The sequence below is a fragment of the Rissa tridactyla genome, chromosome 9, assembly GCF_028500815.1.
Source record: "Rissa tridactyla isolate bRisTri1 chromosome 9, bRisTri1.patW.cur.20221130, whole genome shotgun sequence".
NCBI classification, from domain to species: Eukaryota; Metazoa; Chordata; class Aves; order Charadriiformes; family Laridae; genus Rissa; species Rissa tridactyla.
This window is the reverse complement of record NC_071474.1, coordinates 48,025,522-48,043,122: the sequence shown is the minus strand read 5'-3', so window position 1 is coordinate 48,043,122 and position 17,601 is coordinate 48,025,522. Positions and strand designations below refer to the sequence as shown.

The window sequence follows — 17,601 nt, the reverse complement described above, 5'->3', positions numbered from 1 at the left end:
ACAGAAGCGGTTGCAGTTCCTAAATGGATCTTTGCAAACATGCTCCGGTGAACCATTTATTTGCTGAAAACCGCAGGTTTGGGGTTAATTAAGACTAGTTGCAAATTCATCGAAAAGTACAGGAAATAGTGCTGAAAACCCCTTTTTTGGCATGTGAAAAATGCGTTTCCGTCTGCAGCTTTTAAATGAAGCATTCTAATTTCCCCTTTTCAAACAATATTTCAAGATTAAGTGTAATTTTAACCTGCCTCTCCGCATTGGATTAATGGGTTTCTAGGGGAAATTTCTTTTCAGTAGCAAGCGGCTAAAACCAGAGAGGGAGAGCTGCCTTGTTTCAGCCCGCTATTCTTCCGCAACGAAACCAGATGAATTAATAAACCATTTGGGCCTGTCCTCCAGACCTTCCCCTCCTCCCCTGCAAGCAGAAAACAGGTTGGTTATACCTTTCTACAGCTCAGGCTTTCGGGGATGAAAACCAGGGGCTGTTCTGCAGGCTTTCAAGGAGCAAGAGGGCAGCTCCTTCGCTCCTCCGGGTGGAAAAAGCATGAGCGGGGCCATGGTTGTTGGGATGCCCAGGCTTGTGACCCCCCTCAAGAGTACCAAGGGAGACCTTCAGACCCAAGGGGACTCAGATGGTCTGCTCAAAAGCCTTCCTCATCTTGGGGGAAGGGCTGCACTAGCCCATTGCCTTGTCCCTGCACCTACGGCGTCTTTGGAAAAAATCTTCCCTTCAAAAAATTGCTGGTTTCTGCTAGTGGAAGGGCTTCTCTTAAACTGAAATAGTAAGATGGGTTTGAGCTGGTGAACTTTTTCCCGGATTATGAGGGGGTGTCGGCTTACTTTCTTCTTCAAAAAGGCATGAAATGCTCCGGAGGGGTGCAGCAGGGCACTACCGGAGACATTTCGGAAGAAGGCCCTGTGTCCTGCACTGTAAAACCTGGCTGGGTTCATGGTGATCCATTCCCTTCATCCAAGGGAAAATCCCTGGAAATAATTTTTCATGGGACGGTACCGCGGCGCTCCTTTTCTTTCCTTGTATCCCTCCCAAATGGGTGTGTTCATGTGAAGAGAGGTCACCAGAAAGGCGTCGCGGTGGAGCGGAGAGCCAGACCCACACCTTCTCCTTTGTTTCTAGGTCCTGCTGTGCGAGGCCAGCTCTCCAGGCAGCTCTCCAGGCACTGCAGCCTGCCAGGTAAAAACACCGCAAGGGATGTCCTAGGGCACACCTGGGAGCGGGTGAGGGTGCCGGTGAAGATGGGGATTCCGGTCTGTCTGGGCGAGGAGGCATCTAGAGGATCTGAGATTCAGTACTGGCTTTGTGCTACTCGTGATTGCCAGGTGGTCCAACGCTTGGTCTCACTGGCAACGGGAGCCCCCTGAGCGACTTCAGTCCCTTCACCCCACTGTTAGGATGTTGTCTAAGCTGTTATGTTTGTTGGACAAACAGGGCTGGGGATCAGAAGTGGAGCTGAACCAACACATTTCAGTGGGGACTTTGAAGTCTTCCCAAATCCTGGGTTTTAGTCTCTTCAAAAGGTGGTCGGAGCTGGGTTAGCTGGAGAGGAGGCATGAGGGGCAGCCAGCCACCTCTCATCCAAGCCTTGAACATTTGAGTGGGGACATTTAATAACACGTTCCAGTGAGCATCTGGGTGTGTGGAGATGCTGGCCACCGGGGCGGTTTGAACGCCGCCGCACCTCACTTGAAAGCACGGCCTCCCTCTTGCACTGCTCAGCCTGCGCTTGGCTCCCGGCGCTACACAGCAAGATTTTATTCTGCACATTCCTCAGCTTTTGGGAAAGGCCGTAGTCCAGAACCACAAATAGTCATTGCCCAAAGGACTTCACACTCCAAAAAGGAAATGGAAAGGGGGAAACTGCAGCTGTAACATGGAAGGGAGGCTTCCCAGGCCTGGATTAGACTCTGGCGGATTTTCCAATGAGTGATGTCTTGGCCTTGAACTCTGAGTAGGAAAAGACGCAAAGAGCGGGAGAGAGGTGAAGTGGGAGGAAGACTTTGCAGGCTGTAGGCTTTGTCGCTCTCTTTTTGGGGTGAGGTGGGTTTAGTTTTCTGCAAATTGCTTCATGTCTCTATGGCTCACTGGTGGAAAGAGATAATGATGCTTCTGCTGCCTGCTCTGGCTGGAGGAGTATTTGTTTGCACATGCGGGCTGGACCCCTGGCATAGGATGGGGTGCTCAGTTGGACCCAAAGGTCTACCTAGTGCATCTCTACGTACAGGGACAGGCTTCAGCTTGTGTAATTGATGCAGCGGCAGTGATTTTGTCAGACCTCAGCTCCCCAAACCGACACCAAAAGAGAAGGGATATCCATGAAGTCTGGTGTGAGTCTCCAAGAGGAAGAGGCTCACCAGGAGCACCAACACATGGAGCACACCAGGCCACGTCGCTGTGTTGTCTTGACCCCAACGTACTCACAGATCTGGGACAAGCTGGACAGAGTTTCTGCAAAATAGAACAAGAATTTCTGGAAGGAGGAGAAAGAGGCCATTTCCCCCTTTCTTCACCCAGAAGTTGAGACTCTGGATGAAGGAAATGTGGGTCCATGCTACATGTACAGATATCCCCTGCTCTGTAAGGTGATCCCCCTCCTGGGGAGACTCCTTGCTTTGGGGAATTTAAGCCCTTTGCTTTTCTTAACCAAATGCAAAATGCAACTATTCCTTTTGGCGTTGATCAAAAAAACCCCCTTGGTTTGGCATGAAGAAAAGATTCCAGTTTTCTGGAGTTGCAATGATTCCGACCTTTCCCTTTTGCCTTCCTGCGACTGACACCCCCAGCTTGGCCAGCAAACTGAGCAGTCTCCCAGTCCTGCCTGGGATCTCGAGGCCATTAGTTTGTGGAATTTCTGCTTGGCAAAAATAGCTAGATAGGAAGCGAGTGCAGTTACGTCTGCACGGAAACCGCTGATGAGGCTGCTTTCTGAAAGCGACTCCTGGAAAATTCAGAGAAAAACAGATTCCTCTGTAGAGAATGACAGCTGGAGCCATTTTTGTGCAGCAGACACTGCCAAGGAGCGGTCACTGGGAACAGCATGTTCATGTGTATGGTCCTCCTGGAAATGATGACACCTTCCTGACCTTTCCTCATCGACTCCCATGTGAGTGCTGCCTTGAGGCTCTTGAAGGCTCTTCCACTTTGCGCACTGGGGATGTGGACAGGAATTAGTTGGTTTTTTGCAAACTGATGATCCCAAAGAACAAGAAGCACTTGGGTGAGGCACTGTCTTCCATGCAAAAGGGCAAAGTACGGCTGGGTTTCAGCAGAAAACAGCAAGGTCAGACAAGCTGAGCAGCTTTCCCTACAGATAGAAAGGAGCCTGGATAGGTGAAAATGTCCTTTCTGCCATCTCCTCATTGCTGTAATGGACTTATCAGGTATTATGGCTGAAGCTGTGCCTTGATGAAGGAAAACAGCTCAGGGAAGTGGCCTGTGTGGCCCCAGAAGGGTAGGATATAAAGATTTAGCTGAGGTAAAGGGATTCCCTCTCAACTCTGGACAGGTCTTGGTGTCTGCTGACCTCCGCTTCCCTGCTTGTGGGGTGGGGGAAGCATTGACCCTCTCACTGGGGGATGGACAGACCCAAGGCTTTTGGCAGCAGCCGGCACAGGTGGCCCTGCTCTGATGGCCTCGTTCCTCACATGCTGTCAGTGAAACCAGGGGGCTTCTGGTTTATTTGCTGGAGTCGTTTGCCTCCTCGTGGAAAGAGATTGGCAAGTGACCAACAAAAATCCATATTTCTTTAATAACTGCCTCCTCATGATTCAGTCCTGCAGATGGACAAGCCAGGGTCTGGATTTCCTCAAGCCCGGCTCTGGCTGACTCCAATGGAGAGTTCGTTTCCTGACTTTCTTCCCCATCCCATCCCATCCCTTCTCCTCTCCTCTCCTCTCCTCTCCTCTCCTCTCCTCTCCTCTCCTCTCCTCTCCTCTTCTCCCCTCTCCTCTCTTGCTTTGCCCATCACCAAAGAAGGATTCAACCCAGGACTAAGACCAAGACCGCCAGCCAGTTGCAATGTCCTGAGTTTAGGAGGCAAAAGACAGCAAAAGAATTACGATGACTTTAACGACCGTTTTGTGGTTTCGAGGCCGACATGTCCAATCAAACCATCCACTGGATGTGATATACAGCCTGCCTATGCGTTGCACATATGGCACCGATTAAAGACGAAGATGAGCTAATGGCGTTGAAGTCGTTAATGTGAACACATGCTATCCCTCCTACGCCTGGAGCACTCCCAAGACACTGTTGTATGGTGTCTTTACGAGGTTGGGGTTTTTTTTCTATCATGAGATCTGAGTTCATTCCTAACTCTGCTTCTGCATCCCTGTGTGACCATGGGCACTATGGGCATTTAGTTCTCCCCCACCATCAGTGGGTGAAGTCCTGCATGCTGCGAATTGGGCGGTAATTCCTCATCCAGGCCAACACAGCGGGGAATTCACCCCGCTGAGCTGATCCCACGGATGCTCTTGGTAGCTCCTGCTGGGCAGCTGTGGCAGGTCCTGGTGCATGCGGTCTTCAGAGTGACCGTGGAAATGAGAGAAATCCTGGAAATCAGGAGGAGGATGCAGAGAGCAGAGGAATCCCCTGAAGGACAGAGGCTGACTCCAGGGACACAGGGTTGGGGGTTTGCCAGTTATCCTCCCTGCTGACTCCTTGCAAAAAAAACCCCAACCAACCCTATTTGTGAAGAAGACCTGGAGTTTGCTAACTCACCTTTGGCTCCAGGCAATTAAGTAAAACTATTTGTACTATGTCCTTCAACATCAATTGATCGGAGTGATTCACAAACTTAATTAATTTAACCAAAGGGGAGAACGAGAGAGTGAAATATTAAGTAGAACTGGAAAGGAAAACTGGGATGAACAGGCCTCTATTGCCATAGATTAAACCTTAACTGTATCCTGAAATTGGTCTGGTTTTGCTCAAATTTAGAAGGAAATCGCACATTCAAGCAGCTTACATCATGTCAAAATGCCTTTTGAATTTTTTTTATAAGGTGCACCACTAAAAAGGAAAGTTGAAAAGCTCAAGAAGCGGTGCTGGCATGGATTTTGATTTTAGCATCTTCCTTTGCAGAGAAGGCTGAAGCTCTTTGTGTTTGTTCCAGCCTGGTCCAAATCCAGGCTTCCAATCCCATTCAAAAATGGAAATTCCAGCCATTGCCCAGCTGTAATTTTAAACAACACAGGGATTAATGCAGTTCTTCCAGTGGAGGATGTGGAGCAGAGCACAGACCTCTCGGAGGCAGGGGGACATTTCATTTTGCCTTGGCGGAGGTGTCGGGAGGAGGCGCAGCCGGGAGACGCAGTTCCTCCTCTGTGCCTCTGCCCCCCGGCTGCACCACCTCCCCTTGCAGAGCCTGAGGGATTGACCCAAAACCCCAGAGAACCAAGGAGGGATGCTGGAAGACGAGCAAACTGCTGGGAAGACCCCCCTGCAAGGTGTACCAAGCCTCTGCAAGGAAAAAACACTCACCCCCAGCTGGTTGGCATACCGCCGCTGCTCCTCCTCCTTCGGATCCTATTAGTATTAGGGAGGGATAGAGCTATAAGAGGAAAAGCCCATCTTTAGCAGCGCTGCTGACAGCTTGCCTTTTAAATCTTTAATAAGCACTGGCTTGCACGGCCACTCTCATCTGCTGCACGACACCATGTGGAAGAAGAAACCCAGTGGCCTGACCCCCGCTGAGGGTCTGCTGGGTGCCGGGCGGGCGTCTGGGAGGGACCTGGCGAACCTCAGCCATTAAAATGCAGTGACGGAGCCTCAGCCTGGCAGTTCTCACTCCATCAAAAACTCTTTCCTCCTCCGCTTGTGCGCCAGGACCTCAATGCAAGACCATGTCCCCTTGTCCCCTATGGAGGTGATGGCTGCTGGTCCCCGTGCCCTGCGGTCGAGGGCACCTGTAACCGCAGGAAAGAGGGGACAGGTCTGCCCGCGGAGGGGATCGCTCCCCAGGGCTGCCGGGTGCCTGAGTACTGCCCTCTCCATCCCACGCAGCTCCCAAAAGGAGGCCCGTGGCATTGGATTTGGCTCAGGCTTCCCCCCGCCAGCTCTCAGTTTGGGGCTGCAGACAGCCCCTCTGCTTGACTGGGTGCAACAATAGCGACTCCGGGGCATTAATTAGAAACCTTTATAGACGCACTGACAGACGCTGACCACAAAGGCTTTGCCAGAGTCTCTGCAGGAAGATTATTGCTATGGGAAGTAGAAGGCCATGTTTACAGCTTAGGAAAGAGTCAGGAACTGACCCTGGGGAACCGACTAATGATGGTGGCAATAGGCACAGAGCGTGCTGGGGTGCTGCTGCCCTCTCCTGGATGCAGCATCTGGATGGGTGCTGGGCTGTGGAGGTCGAGCACGGCCAGGTTGTCTGCAAGGCAGGTCCCTGACGCCTTGGCTTCTGCCAACCACAAGCCATAGAAAGCTGCTCAGGTGTCGGTCTTTTGGAGGCTGGGGCACCCACTTCCACCCCTTGCTTCCCATGGGGAGGTGGAGCACGTCTTGGGTGCACACCAAACCGGGGTGACCTTGGCCAAAGGCTTCTTCCCCCTCTGCAAGAGCAGAGGTGGCTGCAGTGCAGGGTGGCTCGTGGAGGGCTTTGGGCATGAAGAGACCCAGCAGTTGTCCACTGAGGAAGGTCCACTTTGCTGCTGTGTCCATGGGGCAAGCAGTGATCCAGCTTTTGGAAAGGGAGATTTCTAGAAAATCTGGATGGGGGCGGATTTCTAGCAGATCATCCCCACACAAGCATGTCCCGCAGAGGCAGCAGCCACTGGTGTGGGCAGAGCAAGTGGAAATGAAGCAGCCTGGGTTTACTGAACCACATGCCAACGGGATGATCCAGCCCCGAGGCTCAGTCATGGAGAGGAAAATTCCTCACATGGGGCAGGAATTGCAGTTGGGTCCAAAGCTATGTCTGTGCTATACGGCAAATTTAGGTGTCTGCATAGAAATGTCAGGAAAGAAGAAGACAGAAGAGCTGGAGCACTAATCTTAGTTTAGGACAAACACTTTGCGGTTTCCTCACTGTTTGCAAATTCAGTGTAAATGAACCAATATCTGGGAAGTCAGTGATACAAAGGTTCAGGAAAAAGGGAGAAGAAGAGCTTCAAAGAAGGAGGAAGAACAACAGTACATGCTGGGAGCTGTGGGAGGTGGCTACAGGCACTGAACTGCCACCCTAAGAAGGGGTCTGGGAGGCACTGGGGAGGACCACAGCCGATGCTGTCCAGATCACCCCCCACCCTGGCACCCAGCGTGGTGCTCTGGGAGGTGTTTTAGACTCTGCAGACAACCAGATGTGGAGCGTGGCCACCACACACACCACCCTGGCCCCTTCTCACACTCCCTGTGCATCACTTGCCTTCTAAGATTTTCTTCTCTGGGTCTTGATTTTTTCAGGTAGCTCCTGGCTTAGCCTGCCTATTCCCCAGCCTTCAGAAATGGAGCAAAGCCCCAAAAAACACATGTCGTCTTCTGAGCCCATCCTGGATCTCAAGACAGACACGGCAGAAGCACTTCCAGGTGAGAAACTTGTCAGTTTGCTGCCCCTGGTCAACTTGATGGACCTGCACTTAGCAACAGGCCCTCGACAGGGATGCGTGTTCCTGCCAGCCCTGTGTCACGGTCTCTCACTCTTCCTGCTGTAACCTGTTCCTTCACCTTAAATGGCCCGATTTTCTCCCGATTCCAGTTATGCCAATGCCAAGTTGGGCTCAGGCTTGGAGTCAAAGGCACGTTGGCTTGCACTCGGTTCAGGGAGGACACCCCAGACTGGAGAACTGGTTGGTGAGAGGCAGATGGCACAGTAAGGGCTGTCTCTTCTGGAGGAACTCGTTGCACTAGATGATCTTTAAGGTCCCTTCCAACCCAAACCATTCCATGATTCTAGGACAAATTCCGGCCAAGAAATAGGCAGGTCTTACCCAACTTGATCGACTTGACAAGAGGTGCCCAGTGAAAGCTGCTTTTGCTTCACATGGTAATGAAACCCCTACCCTGGGCCAGATGTTTTGCTGATGTAAATGAGTGTGGCTCCACTGGCTCCAGTTACAGCAGTTTACAGCATCTGAAGGCCTGGCTCTGCACCGTCAACGGAATTTGACCTCTCGTGTCTGAATCCGTCCTGCTTTGCCAAAACAAAATGTGTTATAATTCCCGACCCTGCCATAAAGCTGGAGTCATTGCACTTAAAAAGCATGATCAAATGAAGCAATCATGTCCTGGTCCAACAGAACTGCTGTCCATCACGTACGTAGCCACCACTCCTCAGCTGGCCGTACTTTCGGAGGCATTTCACAGCTGCTCCAAAGCAGCTCCTCCAGCAGATTGTGTGCGTACGCCATTCTCAGAAAGGACTGAAGCACAAGGACACGGAGCTGTTGGAGCGGGGCCAGAGGAGGCCCCGGAGCTGCTGGGAGGGCTGGAGCCCCTCTGCTGTGGGGACAGGCTGAGAGAGCTGGGGGGGTTCAGCCTGGAGAAGAGAAGGCTCCAGGGAGACCTTCCAGCCCCTGCCAGTCCCTAAAGGGGCTCCAGGAAAGCTGGGGAGGGACTCTGGAGCAGGGAGGGGAGCCATGGGACGAGGGGGAAGGGTTTTCCACTGGAAGAGGGGAGACTGAGATGAGATATTGGGAAGAAACTCCTTGCTGTGAGGGTGGTGAGCCCCTGGCCCAGGTTGCCCAGAGAAGCTGTGGCTGCCCCATCCCTGGAGGGGTTCAAGGCCAGGTTGGACGGGGCTTGGAGCAACCTGGGCTGGTGGGAGGTGTCCCTGCCCAGGGCAGGGGGTGGCACTGGGTGGCCTTTAAGGTCCCTTCCAACCCAAAGCATTCCATGATTCTATGATTCCATGACTTTGCGAGTACCTGGGACATCCCAGCATCGGGGAAAGCACAACTTCTGCCTCCCCGCACCAGAGAAGGCAGCGAGGGTTGGGAGACAAGTGCGGGAGATTGGAATTTGCTTCTTCTTCCCCCCACCCTTCTCCGGGAGTGCCAGAACCGAGGCAGATTAGCACAGATGCTAAATTTACCAGTGACATTATCACTTGGGCAAATATCCACTGCTTATGAGTAAGGGGGAAAGAATATTTGGACTGCACAGATCCACACTGAGCAGGAAACCGAGTCTAAAACTGACAGCAGAGTTTGTACCCTTCCAGAACAACAACAAAAAAAGATGCGTTTGGGAAAGATAAATGATTTCACAGGGCTGGGTGTGAATCGTGGCAATAAGCCGTGTGACGAAGGCAGCCCAGGAGCACACGGTGACGGCCACGGGCTGCGGGCAGCAGCCTCCAGCCCTGGCCCCTCGCGCGGGGCCAGCTCCTGCAACGCCGGCGAGGAGAGGAGATAAGGGGGAAGTTAGAGATTAAAACCACCATGGGATGAGCTCAGAGCAGCAATTAGCCTGCTGATGGATATCATGGCAGCGCACACTGAGGGGTTTAAGGAGTGGCGAGCGCAGATTTAGATCATGGCAGGGGGTTTAGCCCCGAATGAACTGCAGAAACACATCCTTTGTGGTGTTTGTTCCATCTCCAAACAGACCCTGGGTACTGACAGAAGTCATATAGCCCAAAAAGTGGCTTGAGTTAGATACCTGCCTGTCACTCGTGTCAGACACACGGATTTAAATGCAAAAAAGGTCCAAATATCACAGCATTCGTACGCTGCATTTCTCCCCTGCACTCGTTTGCGGGACGGAGACATTCCCACATTGCACCCATTCCTGCAGCGTGTGTATATATTCACAAGAACTCAGCAAATACTTCTTTTATTTAGAGGAAAGCTCTTGAGGCTATTTTGTTTTCTGCAGCCACACTGCCCGGTACCATGATCCTGCAAGCTAAGCATCCTTACGAGAAGCGAAGTTGTGACCTTCATACCCACAGGAGGCGCAAAGGGTGATATTTCTGAGCCCATCTCCATCATTTATACACTTCCTAAGCTCTTCTTAATGTCTTTATCACAGAGGGCCTGGGAGGAATGGGGGAATGGAGCTACTGCCCACCCAGGGCTGCTGCTGGGCGTTGAGCATCCATGGGACACATGGTACCAACTCCAGCAGATACCACTGACCAGCTTTCCTCCACCTTTGACAGCCGGACCTTCCCTCCAGCCAGCCCTCAGAAACAAACCTGAAATCCCTGATTCCTGAACCCACCTTGCCTCCTCCCGACAGCAAAGGACAACCTGAATGACAGAGGAAAATCTGGATTTTTTTTTTCAGGCTGCAAGGTTGGGTCTTTCAAGAGGCGCACTTTGCTGTTTAGATTTTTTTTTTTTTCTGATTCTTGCTGAGACGTCGCGACAGCAGGAATTGATTATAAAAATAGCAGCAAGGGAGAGTCAAGCGAGGTTTTCTGCTACCCATGCAATGAGTTTTGGGCTCAAGCCACTCTCGGCACCTGCACGACACAGATAACCAGCCTAGCCTGTGCTTTCTGCTGAGCCCGGTACCTCCTGCCAAGGGATCCAGCCTTCCCCGGAGAGCTGGCTCGGTGCTAACGGGCATTACCAGCGCCGCGAGGGTCTGGGTACCAGCCTGAGAGCAAAGCCCATGGGCACGACTGCATGTGGAGCTCCCAGTGCCACTCGCCAGCTGGATTAAGGCATTAAACAGACACTTTTAGAATATGCAAAGCAAAAGCAGCGCCCGTGCTGATAAATACGTCTGTATATATATATATTGCTCCACAGGGCATAGAAAGGACCTTGGGTTTTAGCAGGGAAGTTTAAAACCAGCGGCTGGTTGTCTGTCCTGGTCCTGGCACCCCGGGTCCTGCTGGGGTTGCCATAGCAGTTAATCCGTCCACAACAGCCCCCAACGCTGCAGATTTAGCAACAACCTTCTCTGGCACAACCGGTGTTACTGAGGCTCTTGGGAATGCAGAGGCTGCTGTCATGCGCTGATAGGGTCAGAGACATTTATTTATGCCGAGTCTTGTCCTTCTTTGATCAAATAAGGGGGGATTGGAGCCAACTGGGAGACCAGGCACCAGTTTTCGGGCTCAGACTGACTTTTCAATAAGTAATGGAGGCGGAGGCAAGACCTGAGATTGATGAGGTCTAGGAGCTTGCACGGCAGCGGCTGCTTTGCATCGGGCGTGGGTACGTTGTGGATGCACCCTCTGCATCCCGGTGAACATCCAGCCCCTCCTGGTCACCGCCGGCCATCGGCGAACTCCAGGCAGACACAGGCTGGCGCCTCCCAGGGGAAGCTGCTCTTACACATAAAATCCGCACTCGTTTCCATCCCCACCTGCTTTCTGGGCACCGTCCAAGCTCCCCACCACTACCAGCCTCTCAAGCAAGAGTTCATGAGAAACGTGTTGGACAAAGGGTAAATCTGTTTTCCGAAGGCATTTTTAGGGCAAGCAAAACTTTGGGTGAAGTGAACTGTTTAGGCCCACGAACACAAACTAAACGTGCCCTTCCAGCTCTTGTTTTGAAACTTTTCTCCATCTTTGTGCCACAACACCCTAAGTTTAAGAGGCTGGAAAGGAGTTTAATAAGCTTGTAAAGGAACTGAGATTGTTTGACCCCAAGCGATGTGTTGTTGCTGCTTTTTTCATTTAAAAACTGGAAGGAAAAGAGCTGTTGAATTAAAGCCATGGAATAGAAACCGTCTGAGAGGCACAAAACCCTGTTCCTACCCATGGTGGGGTTTTCCCTTGGATGCCCCGCTCTCTGCTTGGCTGCCTGGTACGGGAGCTTTTGTTTGGGACGAAAAAGAAGAGAAGAAACTCCTTTTCTATTTTGGGGAAATTTGGGTCTCTGCAGCAAATGGTGGGAAAGGAAAAGCCGTCTCTGAGGCCAAGGGAGTCTGAGCTGAAGGTGCCCCGTTTGGCTGGGAAGCAGCCCAGGAAGGAATCATGTGTCGGGACCTTACGACAACCCCCTTCAGCTGGAAGCGCTGGCACAGGGAAGCAAACCCGACGGCGCCAGCCTGGGCCCTGGGCTCATCCCCCCATCAGGCGCTCCGGAAAAATAAAATGCTCTCCAGAAAAGCAGCAAGGGGCTGGGACAGCGTGTGCTTCCCCCTGCAAAGCACCGGCTCACCGCCCGCAGGAGCCCGTTAATTGCACTCCGCAGGACTTCTATCAGCACCGTGGGGCTGCGTCGGAAGTGTCGCTTCTGCACTCTAATTGATGCTCTGAAGCAGACAAAAGCATCACATAGGAAGCAAAGTCTAAGAAAATTAAAAAAAATGATGAGAAAAATCGTAACGGATCTCTCGTCCCAGTTCAGTAGCTGAGATGCACTCAGAAGAAGAGCTGTAAGGTGTCCTGGGATCATCTGAGGAGCTATACCCCCATATTGCCAGGCACAGGCTGGCCCCACAGAGGCTCTCACTGACAGGACACACAAATGAGAGGGAAACAGCCCAGGGAAAAATGAAGTTATTCGTCCAAAGCTGCAGAGAAAATCAGTGGCAAGGAAATACCCTGGAAGACCTCGACTGCCTCAGAGTTCCAGGGCATTCAGCATCAGGTATGCTCAAGGTCAAACTCCAGCCAAAGTGATCCCCACACTCTTGAAATCACAAGCACACAGAAAAAAAAAACCCCACACACTCGTCCTAATAGCATAGCCCAGCCTTCCAGCTGGGGTCAGAAAAACCCGGTCTCATAGACAGGGTTAAACACAGAATCCTAGACCTGGACCTAGACCTAGATATCATGAGATATCTACTGCTGGTAGACGAGTGGCCCAGATGAACATCCACCCCCTTGACATCTTCCTGTTGTTGCATCCTGCAAATTCCAGCCTGGAGCTGACTTTCCTCGGAAAACTTCTGCAAATCCGCATGGCTTTTTGGCTCCCCTCCAGCCCTTGGCTGTTTGGAACCACGTGTGCCCGCGCAGGTGAACTCCTGGGCTGTGATGCTTGGCCAGGACGCTTGGCCAGGACACTTGGCCAGGAGCAAGCTCGAGTTTCAGCACCGTATGGGGAGAAAATAAAAACCTGCTGAGGTCTGCATCTCTCGGTGAGTGCAAGATCATTGCTCCAGACGTTAGCGTGAGAACTAGCCATAGCAGGCTGTGCGATACAATGCCCTTGGCGAATGAGATAGCACAAAGGTGAGTAAATTGTTATGGGCAATTAATGAGCATTTCCAAAGACAAGTCACTAAGAGTCACTAGCTCCTTTATGCAGAGTCCCTTGGCTACCTAGAGATGGCCTAAACTACCTCATCATACCTAAATTAGCAGAATTACTCCGCTGGTACCTGCAAAACGCCTGGACCACGCTGTGCACGGACACGGGGCGCTGTGCACTGAAGAGGCACAGGAATGGCCTGAAGATCACCTTCTGGGCAGTTTCAAAGCAAAGAAATGATGCCTTAGCAAGCTTACGCTCTAGCAAGGGATTTTCCAGGGCGGCTCCACACCGTTGTGCTGCTCTCCCCAAGCTCGGCAGCCCACGGTGTGCCTCAGGCTGTGCCAGATACGGCGGGAAGAGGGCAAGAGCAGCGAGATTGCGGGAGCGTGGAGCTTGCGGGCTCGTAGCCTTGCCAGACCCTGCAGAGGAAAGCAGGGTGGGCTGGCATGGAGAGGGGGCAGGAGCAGGACCCAGGAGACTGGGGTTTTGTCCCCAGCCCGGTGACCTTAACAAGCTATTTCCCTTCTCTGTGCCTCAAATGGAAATAATGTGATGTCAAATGTGTTGAAAGCTTTAGAAAAAAAAAAAAAGCGACACCAAGCCAGCGACAGTCACTGGATGGTCTAGGAGCTAAGATGCTGGAGAAGAACTGGAGAGATTTGAATCCCGTCTCCAGCTAAGCCACAGGCTCCTTGTATGTATTTGGGTGCACCAGCTTATGTTCCCTCTGCCTCAGCTCCCCGTTTCACACACACCGTGAGCTGTGAGGCTCACGGATAAGATGATTAAAGCAGTATAAGAACTTAGAGACTTTATTCCATCACTCAAAGAATTTGGGGTGAAGATACATCCTTGTAACTTCCTGGAGAGATTTGCCAAAGAAAATCCAGCCTTCAAGGTTTCTGCTCAGTGACGGATGACATTTCTGCTTTCCACCTCGAGTAATTCCAGTGCTGGAGCTGTTCAAGTAAATGTCAAATAAAAAACAAAGAAGGTGAAGGAAGAGGGGGGGGGGGGGGGAAACAAACAACAATACTCTGTCCTTACAAAAAGTTTTCAAGGAAAAAGAAAATCCACCTTGATATTTTCTGCTTCCATGGGGTGCAAACTGTAGGATAAGGAATTTAAAATAGAAATACTTTATATCCTGCTTTATATCCCTGCTAGCAGATCTACTTAAAAAAAAAAAAAAAAAAAAAAAAACACCAAAAACCAACAACAACAACAACAACAAACCCTGTCAGTTCAGGAATTTAGGCATTTTAGAGAAATATCTTTGTTTTGTTTTCAGAGCTCTTTGGTTCTGAGGAACAAGGCAGTGGCTTTCCAGGGGGCTTTGGTGGGTCCACCCTGAAGCTGCTCTGGGGTCCTCCCTGCACCAGCTCCCCCCCCCCAGACCTCCCGCACAGGGACCTGCTCCTGGAGCCACTGCCGAGGGCATCCCTCAGCTCTGACAGTGAAAAGTGCCTTAAGGGATAAGGAAAGGAGAAGAACAAACCAAGAGAGAAAAGGGAAATCCCCCAGGAGAAGCAAGGAGGGTCTCACCAGGACGGCCTCTCCTCTTCCTACAGCAGATCTGTACTTTTGACCACGACTCGAACTCCCTTTTGATCGCTTGCACGTGTTAATAGCAAAGATTGGAGCACATCTGGCCAGGGCAGATGTTGCAGCACTAATTGCAGGTGCGTTACCGGGTAATGCTTACCGACTGCCTAAAGGCTCCCTGGAATGAAGTCCTATATGGAAAACTACAACGTGAGGAGGGGAAAAGGGTGAGGATAATTCACACCCCGGTGGCAATCTCTTCCTATAGACCCCCCCCACAACAGTATTTTCGTAATCTACTTTTGCTGCGACGGCCAGAGCATTTGTCATGCGAGGGTAAACGCACCGCCCCAGCAGCCGTCGGTGGGTGTAGGTGGAGGGCTGGGGACTGGAGGGCGGATGGGGAAACTGCCAGTGAAAACCTCGAGAGCAGCAAAAGGGAGGCACTACTGGGGTTAGAGCTGTACAACGGCAGGGTTTTTTGAAGTGCTTTGGGAGGAAGCATTGAAAACCGCTGCCAGGCTGATACCACTGCTCAAAAAAAACAAACCTTGTTATTGTGAGGGGAAGAAAGTCTCCACGTGCCTGATCCGAGCAAAAAAACAGCCGTGGAAACAAAAACAATGACAAGAAACACCCCCCTCCCCGTCCCAGAGCTTTCAAAGAGCAGGAAGGCTCGTGTTTCTGCCAAACATATTTAGAAAAACAGGAACTGCAGGGGAAAACAAAACAAAACAGAACAAAACAAAACAAACAACTTTCGAAACAAATCTCTGCTAAAACAGCAACATTTTGAGAACGTCTCTGCCAGCTGTGGAGCCGGGTCTGGCCCTAGGCAGGCACAGACCTGACCCCACCATGTGCTCAGAACCCACCTGAGGACACGTCTGGTGTCCCACCACCGAGTCTGTCACATGCCCACGGCATCTCCAGAGCCCCACGAGCCCATCTCCAGCATCCTCCGCATCCCTCGGGTGTTTCCTCCTGGCAGTCACTTTTGGGAGAGGATGGCGTGCCTTGGCTGGCATCGGGGATGAGGAAGGCTGTGTGGGAAAGGTCTGCTGGACTGGGTGAAGACTCCTCTCACCTCCTCGTTCACACTGGTCATGGGTGTCAGCAAACGCTCCCCGAGGTCCAGCTGTAAATGCACACGCTGCTCTTCGCACACCTGAGGAGGGGGAGCCGGGACGCCCTCTGCAAAATGCTTTCTTAGCAGTTTCCGTTAACTTTTCTCCCCGACTGATTTTCCCTGGCGGCTGGTAATTGGCACAGAGTGGCTGTTTCCCATGCAGACCCACTGCTTGTTTTCCACCGTTGTTAACAAACAAAAGGGTGCGCAAGCCCTGCCCGGGGTCTGCGGGAGGCTGTGCGATTTCTTCTTCCATTTCAGACCTCCTTGCGCCTCAGTTTTCTGGTTCGGACCATTCCTGCTCTCAGCATCCCCCGGCGCCACTGCAGACCCAACCACAGACCACAGGCAGCCCACAACCTTTCCAGGACCACCCAAGCGCACCTGGGGCTGGCCAGACCCAGGGCTCAGCCAACCCAAGGCTTGGGGAAGGGCTCACCAATGGGGTGGCTTGGCTTGGGCACCCCACAGGGACCCAGCTGTAGTTGCCCCATGCCCAGCTGAGCTGAGCTACCCTCACCCCCAGCCTGTCACCAGGGTCTATGGAGGCTCCCACTCCTCACACAGCTCTCTGCTTTCCTTCCCCAGACCACGGCAACCCGGAGGAACCGAAGCAAAGCCACGAGACGAGGCAGGACCCAGCTAGCCCCGGCGGTGGAGACGACCTTGCAATCTCCAGCATGAGCAGCCATGGAGAGCCCAACCCAGCTCCGGCCGTGGATGAGACCCTCCCGAGCAGAGAACCCCAGGCAGAGGTGAAGGATCCCAGCCCCACCAACTCCTTGCCGTGGCCAGAAGCCCCCGAGGAGTGTCCAGCCCGCCCCAACACCCTGGACTTCTCCAAGTCCCTGAAGAAGCTGGAGGAGGTGAAGCAGACGGGGCAGAGGCGAAACAGTGACCATGCGGCGGTGAAGGAGAACGGGGTGGAGGTCAGCCCCGCGGCGGTGGCGGCAGTGAGCGAGGAGAGGCGGGCGCTGGAGTCTGAGCTGGGGAAGTGCATCGAGGACTTCCGTAAGATCAAGATCCCCGTCGCCTTTCCCAACAAGAAGCGGCAGTGGCAGAGTGAGCTGCTGAAGAAATACCAGTTGTGAGGGAAGACTTCATCCCTTGTCCGAGGGGAGGATGTCCTCTGGTATGTTGAGTGTCTCCACTGATGTAGCAGGTGGCAGAGGCTGTCCACGCTCCCAAAATGAGGAGTGTAGGTTGCTCGTTAAGCCCATCCAGCAGTCGAAAGGGTTACCTTTTGGTATAAACCCGCGGCAGAGTACTCCTTACCATGGAAATCAGGAGGGATGCATGATATCCCAAGTGGCATATGCACAGGTGGAGGGGCACAGAAAAAGGAAGGAGGCCCAGGGTGAATGTTCAGGGCCAGAGCTACCATCCAGCAGAAGTTCCCACATTTCTGAGAATGAATTTTCCTGGCATTTCAAATAATAAAATATAGTTGCTGTTCAAAATGAATTCCAGTCTCCTCATCCCTTTGGTACAGATGTTTGAACTTAGCTGTTGCAAACTGTACGAGTGGTTTAGACATTTAGTTTTCCTGCAATTAATTGAAGTTGTATATCTGACTCCTCTACATTCTTGCCAAAACTTTTCAGTCTGTAATGTTTGCAACGGGATTCAGCAAAACCTTCTTTTCAGGAGAGGTCACGATGTTTTGCAGAAATCTTCCTTTTCTTACACAAACACTTGAACACTGCCCAGCTCTGCGCAGAAATGAGCCAGTGAGAGGGAGGGTCCTGCCCCAGAAAGCCATGGAGGAGCCGGCCACCATCACCCCCAATGACCAAGGA

General features: G+C 52.1%; 1 protein-coding gene across 1 annotated transcript; it reads left to right on the top strand.

The window, feature by feature from the left end:
- The first annotated feature begins 1,139 nt into the window (after positions 1-1,139).
- LOC128915132 (BTB/POZ domain-containing protein KCTD8-like) lies at positions 1,140-17,195 on the top strand. The gene is made up of 3 exons (XM_054215034.1): positions 1,140-1,192; positions 7,427-7,549; positions 16,391-17,195. The coding sequence occupies exons 2-3, from the start codon at positions 7,468-7,470 to the stop codon at positions 16,891-16,893; spliced, it is 585 nt and encodes a 194-aa protein (XP_054071009.1). The 5' UTR covers positions 1,140-1,192; positions 7,427-7,467; the 3' UTR covers positions 16,894-17,195.
- Positions 17,196-17,601: the final 406 nt, after the last annotated feature.